General features: G+C 45.7%; 1 protein-coding gene across 1 annotated transcript in view; it reads left to right on the top strand.

The window, feature by feature from the left end:
* LOC133091165 (FERM and PDZ domain-containing protein 2-like) overlaps window positions 1–12,412 on the top strand; it is a 61,536-nt gene that overhangs the window by 36,846 nt on the left and 12,278 nt on the right. The window contains exons 14-16 of the mRNA XM_061190143.1: window positions 3,288–3,435; window positions 5,169–5,177; window positions 7,650–7,860. Of these exons, the coding sequence (XP_061046126.1) occupies window positions 3,288–3,435; window positions 5,169–5,177; window positions 7,650–7,860 (368 nt within the window). The remainder of the gene's footprint in view (window positions 1–3,287; window positions 3,436–5,168; window positions 5,178–7,649; window positions 7,861–12,412) is intronic.

A 12,412-nucleotide genomic window follows, 5' to 3' on the forward strand; every position in this document is an offset into this window, starting at 1 on the left:
TTCTTCTTATGGCTGAGTAATATTCCATTGTATGTATATGCTACATCTTCTTTATCCATTCATCTGTTGATGGACACTTGGGTTGCTTCTATGTCCTGGCTACTGTAAACAGAGCTGCAATGAACACTGTGATACATGTCTCTTCTGAATTATGGTTTTCTCAGGGTATATGCCCAGTAGTGGGATTGCTGGGTCATATGGTAGTTCTATTTTTAGTTTTTTAAGGAACCTCCATACTGTTCTCCATAGTGGCTATATCAATTTACATTCCCACCAACAGTGCAGGAGGGTTCCCTTTTCACCACACCCTCTCCAGCATTTATTGTTTCTAGATTTTTTGATAATGGCCATTCTGATTGGTGTGAGGTGATACCTCATTGTAGTTTTGATTTGCATTTCTCTAATAATTAGTGATGTTGAGCATCTTTTCATGTGCCTCTTGGCCAACTGTATGTCTTTTTTGGTGAAATGTCTATTTAGACCTTCCGCCCATTTTTTAATTGGGTTTTTTGTTTTTTTTTTGATATTGTGGCTCTGTGTATTTTAAACCTTGTTCCCCTCCAGTGCTGACACCGCATACTTCTGGGGCTGGGTACTGTAGGGCACAGTCAATTTCACATGGCCACTGGCCCTATATCTTTATGCTGAAACTTTGGGTGAGTCGGTCCAATGGAAGGAGTATTCTGGGATGGTTGGCAATAAACTACTGCAGAAGAGACTGCAAACTGCATAAATAAATCCCGCTAAATCTACACTAAATGTAGCCCTATCTCAACTTCTCCTTAGTGAGATCTGCTTCCCCACCATGCAACGTTACCTATGGTGAGAAAAGTGAGACTGAGTTGCAGTGGAAAGAAGAGTCAGTGGTCTTAACAGATTGTGGCGAAAGCATCTTACTTTCCACGTTTTACAAGAACACAAGAAAATATGCTGGGTCCCTCCCAGGAAATGGCCTTCCCACGTAGAGGCCTGGGACTTCAACTTCCTTAGCTTCAGGGCACATCCGCCTGTGTCTGGAAGAATCTTATTATTCTGCAAAGATGTATCAAACCAAACAAAGAAACCAGCCTGTGAACAAACAGCGGCAACAATAAAACTATTGGGGATGAAATATTTGAAATAGTAAAACCATGCTTAGAAACAAACATGATGTTACAGAAGCACCAAGTATTTTTGTTCTGCAACAGCAGGGACGTAAATACATTTTTCATGTTTGTGCTGAAAACCCTGGGATTCAAGTTATACATCATCTTATTCGTAGAGCAGCTTGCCTGTGTGAAAGTTGGCCTACAGATATGAATTTCCCATTAAATGATGTTATCAAAATGGAAAAAAATCCAAACCGCTACAGTCAAGACTGTTTTCAGCTTCATGCCAAGAAATGAGATCGAAATTCCACTCTCTGGGATACCTTAGGGCACTGAGGTCCAAAAGGACAAGAGTTTGCCAAGAGTTTTTGAGCTCAAAGAAAGAAGCGGCGCATGTGTGTGAACAATTCTCTTTTTTCAGATTTGTTCAAGAACAGTTATTTAATTTTTTTTTTTGGTTGCGTTGAGTCTTTGCTGCTGCGCATGGGCTTTCTCTTTTTGGGGCCAACGGGAGCTACTCTTCATTGCGGTGCGCGGGCTTCTCATTGCAGTGGCTTCTCTTGTTGCGGAGCACGGCCTCTAGGTGTGCAAGCTTCAGTAGTTGTGGCTCTCGGGCCCTAGAGGACGGGCTCAGTAGTTGTGGCACACAGGCTTAGTGGCTCTGCAGCATGTGGGATCTTCCCGGACCAGGGATTGAACTCGTTTCCCCTGCATTGGCAGGTGGATTCTTAACCACTGTGCCACCGAAGTCCCAAGTTATTCAGTTTTAAAAAATGACTTATCTAAAATGTTTAATACCTGAGTGAACTTGATATAAAATTGTCAGGACTGTATGAAAGCATATCAATGCATATTGAAAAAGTAGATGGATTCTAAGCAAATATTCAACTTTGGAAAAGTGTGGATAAAATGATTAGCTAGTGGAATTTAGACATTATTATAATTTGAATACTAAGGAAGAATTAGTAAGGCTAGTAGGACAGCATCTATGAATGTTTGAGAAAACACATTATATAAAAAAAAGTACTAGATATAGTATAGTTCAATTGGATTCAGAATCCATTCACATTAGTATAGGTTCAACATTACATTTGTTAATATAAGAAAAGGGTATTTAGAGAATGCTCAAATTGTCTGAAATTAGGTTAATGATAAAAAGGAGTTAGAGGAAAAGCAATGAATAGTTATCTGTCTTTTGTTAATATCTGACTGTGTGAATGGAGTTTCTTAGGAATGGTGACTATCATGAATTAAAAGGAATCAACATTAAAGAGGTTCAGGGAGCCCTTTCAAGCACAAACCCTGTATTTATAAAGTTATCTTTATAGGATCAAGCTCAAGGTTCTTACTGAAATATGTAGAATAGAGATTTTATTTGGAAGTTATATATAAATTCATATCTAATATAATCTCTATTACTTTGTATTTTATTGTTCTTATTAGAATTTTATATTGCAAAAATTTATGGATTTTTTTCCAGGAAGCTCCATATACATAACCCCATATAGATAATCCTCTCCAGTTTATCACAGTGAGCTGTACAAATATTATCACTTTGTGCATGGACCTTGAAAGTATAAATGTAGGAAAGCATTTCTTGGTGATGTGACCTCAGTTCCTGCTGCATTCTGAGGAGTCTCCATCTGCTTCCTCATCTGTAGAATAAGGATAATGATGGGACCTCCCTCCTTCTATAGCTTCGAGGATGAAATGAATTAATACACAGAAAGGATTTAGCACAGAGCCTGGCACATAATAGCATGAAACATGCGCCTACAGATGTGCTTTTATCTTTTCTATAATGATACCAGCTGAGATTTTGCCTTCAATTTCTGGGCGTTTGGACAATGCAAACTATAGGTGTATTTAATGGCCTTTCACAATGCACTACTTGCTGAGGGCCAAGCCTGTACTGAACTCATTTCATATTCTTTTCACCTAGCACACTCCTTGGCAGATAGCAATTGCCCAATAAACAAACATTTGATTTACGAATGAAGGAAAAAATAAAAACAGGGGTTGTCTTTAATCTAAGAAAAAATATTGGGCCATAGTCAGACATCGGCCACACACTTCTGGATGCCTAGTACATTGGTATCCAACTGACGGCTCCAGCATTTGGCTATTTTCTGGATAGTTGTGCTTCAATGGATAGGTGAGAATGATCAATATATTAAAGTCTGTGTTTGCTTCCCTCAGCGAAAGAAGTTCATCATCACAAGCAGCATCACTGGGAAAAAGCACATGTTTGTCACTGATTCAGCCAAGACCTGTAAATATTTACTGAGCCTCTGCTGCGCCCAGCATGGATTTAATGCTCGGACGAGCTCTCCCGGAGTTACAACTGGTGAGTAGACACTGTCTTCTCAACCTAGAGATATTTGGCTTTGAGTTTGCTGTTGATCTCTCACCATTATTTCCTATTCATTTATAAGAGGGAGCAATATAACATAGTGGTTTCACCCTTCATACTCAGAGTGGTCTCTGCGTGTGCATCACCTGAGAGCTTGCCAGGGATGCAGAACCTCAGGCCCCTGAATCAGAATCTGCATTCGAAAAAGAACCCAGGTGATCTGGATGCAGATGAAAGTTTGGGAACTCCAGGCTTGGAATGTGGAGCCTGGAGTTCAACAGACTCAGAGAGGTGCCACTTACTAGCTGTGTGACTTTGGACGGCTCACTTGCCCTCTCTGAGCTTTGGTGTCCTCAGTTGAGCAACTGGCCGTCCGGCAGGTTTGTGCTGCGCTCCAACAGGATAGTGTGTGTGCTGTTTGTAGCTCATCTAGAATGAGTGTCTGGCGTTCATGGCTCCATGTGACTAGTAATGGCAGCTCCTGCTTGTGGAGGGTTTTGTTAGGTGCCAGTCAATTCACAGGGGAGCTGTGTCACTGGCTCCTGCAGTCCTGGGACGGGGGATCAACTAGGAACCAAAATTGCTGAGCATTCGGACGTAGAACCAAATACAGAAAACAAAGGTGGCATATTATTTGCAGCAAAACCAAATAAATATATAAATATTTCTTTGAAATTGCAGAGTAGCATTTCCATGATGTTTCCAGGGAATTGGAGATAATGAATGTAAATTAATTATGTCTTACCTGCTATTGCTGAGATACAGTGTGAAACATCATCAATATCAATTTTATTGCCTGATATCAGTGAACATAAAATATTTATAAAGACTTCTTGGGCTTACTAGCAAAATTAGTCCTTCTAAGCCTGTTTTGCTCATAATATGCTATTTTCTCAAACTGCAAATTCTACCATCATAGGAGTTTGGGGGAATCTAACATTTGTGTGGCCTCCACATACAATGCTGTTCCTGCCTCCTTCCAGGCTCAGACCACCAAGATAAGCCTCATTCTCCAAGAATAAGTTCAAGGACAACCTCCTCCTTGAAGTCCCTCCTGATTGACTGCCCCCATACTCCCTTCCCAGGTGGAGTTGACTACTCCCTCTTTTGTGCAGACTCCGTCTTCTCACCTGTAATGTTCTGCCCCTTTTATTTGTGGATGTGTCTGCCTCCAGTTTGCAGTGGGCTGGGAGTTCCGGGAGGGCAGGGACAGTGTCCCAGTACCTTTACGGTTCCAGCATGGAACAGAGGTGTGTCAAGTGGGAGATGGTTAATACATGTTTTTTTGAATGAATGAATGGATGGATGATTAGTGTGGAAATACAATCATTTACTTAATCATTCCTCTAGATTTTAAGTTTGCTTTTCATTTTCCAATAACATAAATAATATTGCAGTAAACATCATTGGAAGAAAAATTTTCTGTATTGTGTATTATTTCTTTAAGGTAGATTTCAGTTAGATTTGGGGTACAAAGGTTGGGGCATTTTTAGGGCCCTTGCTGTTTTCCTGAGTGCCATTCCCATGTCCAGTATCATTGTGCCTGTTTTATTGCATCCTTGCTGGAATAGATATTATCATGTTTATCTTTGTTCATTTATAGGGAAAAATGATTTCTCAGTGTTGTTTCATTTGGCATTTCCTTGATTGTTAAGAAGTTGGACATATTCCAAATGTTTCTTAGTCATTCTTCTGTGAATTGTCTCAACAAGCATATTACTCTATAGTTACATTTGGTTCCCTGGGGAGAGAGAAAAATCACCAAGCTTTTACAAGTGCATAAATTCAGGGCTAAATCAGGCAGGATCTGTCAACATTGCAGAGTGGGACCACAGGCCTTCACTCAGCCCTTTCAGATGCATGGCAGGGGGCTGCAGGTATGCCGGTGGCCCTTCCATGAACTTGTGGTTATGAGACACTGCAGATCTGCAGTGGCTGCCCAGGATCTTGCCCTGGTTCCCTTTACCTTTTCCTTGGCTCATTGGCTCCTGTACTCTTGAAACACTGTTACCTAACCTTGGCTTCAGCCTTGCCATCTAGACTGATTTGGATATTTGTCAGCTACTTTCCTGGTGCCACAGTCAGGCTGTGAGTTCCCTGCCCCCGCCCTCCACTGGTGGACAGAAACCATTCGCTCTGCTTGACATGCCAGTGGCATGTGGGACATTCTTGGTATCCCTTCCTTCCATTCCTGGAAGGTTATCAACTCTTGGCTCTCCTACCTACCAAGCAATCCTTCCTGCACCATTTGTCCAGCCAATTGAACCCCACTAAGCTAAGGTCTAATAATGATAACAGCACTTCCCACCAACCCCACCAGCCCCAGGAGGCCCCCTGCTTCATGCTGAATGCCTGATGCTAAGTGCTTGACATCCAGACTCTCATTCCCTGACCTCACTGTGTGATCTGTCCTGTTAACAGAGCATCCTCCCCAGTGCCCTGTTGTTCTCCAGCTTCTTGCAGGGACAAAGCCCTGCACAGGACCCAGGGCTGTGATGCTCTCATTCATCTGCTACCTTCTGGGAGCCCTCCTCCCGCAGGGGGCAGCCCCTTCTTCCTGCACCTCCAACCTCTATATGAAGGCTCCCTTGAAACCCATAAAACTTCTCTGAGCCTCTCCCTGTCACCACTTTCTTTCCCTGACACGTCCCCCTGTGGGTATTAATATACACCACAATTAAAGCTAAGATCACTGTCCCTTTAGACCTTAGCGATCAAAGGGCTGGGCATGCTTCAGATGAATCTCCTGTGCTACTGTTTGTATCTCCATGCCCTCTGTACGTCCATTTTCTGGTGTGGACTGTGGAGTCAGCCGAGTGTGAGTCCTGCTCTACCACCTACAAGCCCTGGGACCTTGAGCAAATTGTTAACTCTCTCTTAGCCTCACTTTTCCTCATCTATAAAATGGGTATAATAATATCTACCCCACAGGGTTATTGTGAGGATTAAATGAGACAATGCAGATAACATGCTTACCACTGGGCCTGGATGTAATAAGCACGCAGGATGTGTGAACTGCTGGTGTGGATGTTACAGTCATTGCTGCTATGTGTCTGAACAGGTCCAAGCTCTGGAGTCAGATACTGGACAATTTCTGCAAAAGCTGCAGGTCATATTCAAATTGCTTTTAGTCCTCCTTTCTTCCTTGCCTACTGTATGTGAATGATGGTACCTAATGCCTCCTAGACACAGAATGTTCTCAAAAAGTATTTTTTAAAGGCTACCTTTTTCAGTGGGCACAGTCCCGACAATGAACCAGGCACCGTTGTAGGAAAGGGGGGTTGTCTGCTTGAGGAAATAAATGCTCATGGGCATGCTCTCAGTGGAGGCACTTCACTGTGCTTTAGATATGCACACACACACAAACACACGCACACAAACACACGTACAGCTGGAGCCATACAAACGCCGTGTGCCCGAGCATTCTTTCCTTCTTGGTTTTAACAGGGAACAGATGGTCGGAACACAGTCATCATTTCCTTTTTTCAAAATACAAACTGGGCTTCGTATAAATCCTAGTTAACTTAAGGAATCTATCTATCAAATCCAGTTTCCTATGAATGACGTGAAGAGTGAAGTGGTGAGAGCCACTCACATTCCCGGGCTCATTAGAATCATTTATTACCTCTTTCTGCAGGAAGGGAGGAAGGGAAGTGTGAAAGCTGGGAGACAACACATCTGATCCGTATTCATATTTCAGAAAATCGGATCTTAAATATTATTACCAAGGAAACTAAGCCGTGTGGAGATGAAAGATTACATTCCACAGGGCAGAGCGTAATCTTGGTAGCTCAGGTAGTTTGCAGACCTATTTGTTAAAACAACGTTTGGAGGATGGTTTGTAAAGGCAGCGAGCAGAACGGATGACAGCGGTTAATTTTATACGAGGCTCTGCTGGCGCTGTGACACTGCCGTGAACCATGGCTCCAAGGCATGTCAGCTGCCAGGGGGTGGAGGGCATCTTGTTTCTTCCTTCCTGTGTGTCTGAGTTTTCTTTCCTTAGTCAGTGCTAATTAGGCAGACGTGGCATTCTCAGGGCTAATCATAGGAGCTCCACGAGCTAGCATGAGGAAAAATAGGCCCCTCTGTGCAGACAAAGAAAAGCCAGGACAGAACCTGGGGCCTGTGATGTGTGGCTGCCACAAGAGCGATGGGGCCAGCGTCATTCTTGTGAGTATTTATGTTTATCTGTTTCTCCCACATTGCAGACTATGATAAGTGTGTGCAAATGGCCAATCTGAGTCTTGCACACCTGGCCCAGTCCAAGCCGCTCACTTGGATCCAGAGACTGTCGTGCTCAGAAAATGCGCTGTTTGTACCCGGGCTGGAGGGTGCGGCAGGAGGCCTGCTGCACACATCACTGGATAACTTCACTGTGGACACCAGCAAGGGGACCAGGGCGCAAGGACTCAGAGGCAGGTGGGTTTGACATATCTGTTCTCTGGGCCCAAAGCATCACGTACTTGGTGCTCTGAAGTAATCCATACGTGAAGACATTGTTTAAAGGATGTCAGATGTCTAAGGGAAGTATGCATTCATTGGGTAATTATCAACTAAATCCACAGAGATTTCCCGAAGGGCAGCTATGGGCCAGATCTATGCTAGACACGGGACAGACATCCCGTGTCTCCCTGCTGCGTTGCTCTGTCTTTTGGTGGAGAAAGAGCTAGGTGATGATACAAAATTGAAGGGGACAAAATAAACAAGTTGCAATAGCCTGTTTAGCCAGGTGCTGTTCTAAGCACTGTACCCATCAACTACTTTAGTCCTCACAACCCTGTGAAGTACTTTCTGTTTTCTCCCAATGTGAGACTTGAACACACACAGCTGGTCCTGGAGTCTGTACTCCTAAGCTCTACATTGCCGCTGCTTTCTCTTTTGATGGATTGCTTGCAGTTTAATTTGCAAGGGAAAATAATGAGCTTATCAACACAACTTCACATTATAACATAATGATCCATAAATTTTAAAATAACCTCGAAGTTGGATTGCACTTACATTACAAGTTCTATAAATAGCACAGATTCACAGGCAGCACAGGACCAATGAAGGGGGCTGTGGGAGGGAGCTGTTTTTTGGAATGAGTTATACATCTGCTTCAGCAAGAGGGTATGGGTGATTGATTTGAATTGCAATGCATATATTATATCTTAAGGTAATTCTTAGAAAATTACTGCTCCAGATTCTGTTGATGCAAATATGCATCACCACGCACTGCAAACTAAGTCAATAATGATGAAGCAAAACTATCTATTATTGTTACTGCGTAACAAACAACTCCAAAGCATAGTGACTTAACACACATTTTGTTATTCTGTTTCACCATTTTCTGGGTTACAAATTTAGGCAGGGCTTGGCTGGGCGATTCTTCTGCTTCTCTTGAGGGTACTCATCAGGACTGGTCTGGAGGCTCCAGGACTGTGTTGTGCATGTGCCCAGGCCCTCAGTGGGGATAGCTGGGATGGTGAGCTCAGCTGGGCCCTTCTCAATCCCAGTGTGGTCTCAGGCCCTCTCCACATCGTGCCTCCATGTGGAAGGTAGTGAGGCTTCTATGTGGCAGCTCAGGGCTCCAAGGGCCCAAGGCAAGCTGCCAGTCTCCTAAAAGGCTGGGCCTGGAGCTGGCACAGGGTCACTTCTGCCATACTCTCTTGGTCAAAGTAGTCACTTGTCAGCACAGATTCAGGGGCAGCAGAAACAGACCCCACCTCCTGATGTAGGAGTGTGTCAAAGCATATGTGGCCATCTTTAATCTATCATTCAAACTGATGGTACTTTACAGCACTTTACAGATTAAAAGCCTGAAGAAGCCATGACTGACTCAAGGCCACCTTGAGAATGTGTTGACTGCAAAGCACCCTTCCGGTGACCTGCCAGTGGGCACGCACAGGAGGGGATTGGCAGCCAGCCTTCTCAGTAGGAAGCTGAATTGGAGTCCTCAGTAATCTCTGGTTCTCCTCTAATTTTAGTTTATGAATGCCAGACTTTCACAACCCTTAGTAACTCACATCAGAGGTTATGGGTCACCTTCCATGAAAAGGGGAATCTAGGGTCTCTGGCCATCTGGAAGATCCCCAGAAGCACAGCCCAAGACAATGACTTGGGTGCAGGTGGTTTTTGTGGAGGTGATGCCGAGAAGCAGGAGTGAGCAGGGTAAGTGAGACAGGGAAGGAGAGAAAGTGAAAAGAAAGGGGGCAGTGTCATCAAGATAGCTGCTGTGGGCAGCCAGGGCTTAATTCCATGAGAAGTGCACAGAAGTCCTCCCAGAATTGTCTGTCTAAAGGACCAGGGAGTGGACACTTGTGCACCGGCTCCCATCCCACTCTGGTGCAAGCTTGTCTGTGGGCGGTATGAACTCTCCTATACTGTTGGGTAAGGTGGGGGGATAGACGGGGTGGGTGAGATGCCCAAGACGTTCAAGAAGCTCTAGGGCAGAAAGAGGACTGCATCTGAGGCAGGATCAGCGCGAGCTGAGCCTGAGCTCATGTGGAACTGCCCACCACTGCTCTGGCCGGTCTGAGGTAGGACAAGGGCTGCATCCATCCGGCTCTGTCATCCCTGTGCACGGATGAGAAGTGCATCATCCTTGCTGTGGCTGGTGCAAAGATCACCCAGCCCAGGGTCCCCTTCAGGCAGAGTGCTGGAACGAGCCCAATGCCATGGAAATCCACCTACACCTACTCAGCTGTCTGCTGCGTGTGATGTTGCGCTAGTTGTTTATAACACCCGTGCCTCTCTTCCCTCATTTGTCTAGTGGTGGGAGCAGTGATGCCCACCCCACTGGATGGCTGTGGGAATTAAATGGTGTTATAGAACCCTGAAGATGGGGTGAGTCTGTGATGAGTGTCCTAATGTTGGTGCCCTTCCCCTAGACTCTAGGGGAGAAGGTAGGAACACAAACCCTCTTAAAGGGGATAGAATGGTTAAATGTTTAAGGCAGACACAGATACAGCTTTATCGCTCCCTCGAGAGATGAGGTGATTTCCAAGTAAGGGGACAGAGGAGGGCTGCATGGGGGAAGTGACAGCAGGTCTTGACCAACAGTGGGTTTGGGCACAGTGAGAAGGAGGGGAGATAGGCAGGAATGCCATGAGCGAAGGCCCAGTTCCTCTTGCTACAAAAATTGGTTGAGTGCCTGCTGTGTGCCAGCCCCGAGCTATGCACTGAGGGCTCAGCAGTGAGCAGGACGGACCCAGCCCCTGCCTCATGGCGCTCACAGAGGTGACGAGCAGAGGGCCCGTGTGGCAGGAGCAGGTGGTGCTGTTGACCAGCGGGCCAGAGCCAGGACAGGAGGGATGGGATGGCATGCAGACACTGACACTGAAGAGGTGGGACCCCGTTCCCAGCATCAAGCCTGAGGAGCTGTGTGCTCAGCACTGCTTAGAACGGGGATGCCATCAGGGTGCCAACTCTGACATATGATCCCTGCCCCACCTACTTCACGGCGCCTTTTCTGTGAGCCTTTCCTGACTGCCCTGGCCAGCACCACTGGCTCGCCTTCAAGCAGCCGCCCCCGGGGCCCCTCCACCCCGACATCCACATGCATCTATCTGTCCTGTAAACGGGGAACTTCCAGAGGAGAGTAACGCGCCTGTCTCCTCCTCAGCTCTGAGGCCAGCATGCGGAGACTTTCGGTAAATGGCATTATTTTCTTTAGGTTTGCATTTTTAAAAGCTTATTTTAATTGTGGTAAAATATACATAACATAAAAGTCACCATTTTAACCATTTTTAAGTGGACAGTGCAGTACTGTTAAGTATATTCACATTGTTGTGCAGCCAGAATTCTTCTCATCTTGCCAAACTGAACCTATGACCATTAAAAGACAAGTCCCCATCCCTCCCTCCCTGAGACCCTGGTAACCATCATTCTACTTTCTGTTTCTATGAATTTGACTATTTTAAGGACCTCACTCTACTGTAGAAGTGGAATCACACAGTGTTAGTCTTTTTGTGATTTGCAGTAGATGTTGCTTTTTATCCTTTTTAAACAATAGACTTGCACGTGTGACTTGGATCACATGGGCCGTGGCAGCCTGAGGCAGAAAATCCCTTCCTTTCTCCAAAGGCCCTCCCTTGTGGCCTTTCTTGGCCCCTCTAGGACTGCTGGAGTATCTCCTTCTTTGAAACCCAGGAGTGCTCTGCCAAAGCCTCTCCCTGGGCACTTAGGTCAGCTCTAGATGGCATCAAAGGCACCCATCCCGCAACTTGCAGCGGGCTGAGACATAGGCAGAGCCCATGTCTGATTCACCTTTACCCTCAGTCCCTTGCCAGCCCAGGGCTTGACATCTAGTAGGGTCTCAGTCAACTTGGGTTGAACTTGCTGAAATGCACAGTATAAACAGGAGCCGAGTCAGAGTGAGGCCTCCTCCCTAATCTCTGAAGAATGGCCTTGTGCTTGTCCCTCGCCCTACACCTGCCTTCTCTCCCCCTTTGCTCCTCTTCTTCCCTTTCTAGCCCTGGCCCCTTGAACAGCGCCAGGCTCTGTGCCCGGAGCACCTGGCATCACTGATCCCAGGTTGCAGTGAGAGGTGTGGTGGCAGCACCCATCCCTGCCTTGGGCCGGCTGCCTAAAGCAGTGGGGCAGGTGTGGGCTCCCTGAGGTTGGGGCCAACCTGGGTGATGAAAGGCTGATGGATCTGTTCAGATGGTCGACCTCCTGGCCTTCCTTCTTCAGATGAGGCCCAGTGCTGGCTTTTTCCAGGGCTCTAAGTCCTGTGGCTTTGCCTCTATTCTTTCTGCCCACTCTGTACTTTGTTCATCCCTGAATGTAGCTTATCTTGAGCAAAGCTGACCCTGTGGGTAGGGCAGGGTCCCCACTTAATTCATTATTCTTCTAGGGCCTAGAACATCCTTTGTTTGCTAGAATGCTGGCTCGGCAAAGCCAACTGAATGCCGGCATGAAAGATTCTTGTTTTCAGCTCAGTATTACTAGGGGGAAGCCAACTCCAGTACCTGCAAGGATCAAGCAGGTA

This window comes from Eubalaena glacialis, chromosome 1 (genome assembly GCF_028564815.1).
Source record: "Eubalaena glacialis isolate mEubGla1 chromosome 1, mEubGla1.1.hap2.+ XY, whole genome shotgun sequence".
Classification (NCBI taxonomy): Eukaryota; Metazoa; Chordata; class Mammalia; order Artiodactyla; family Balaenidae; genus Eubalaena; species Eubalaena glacialis.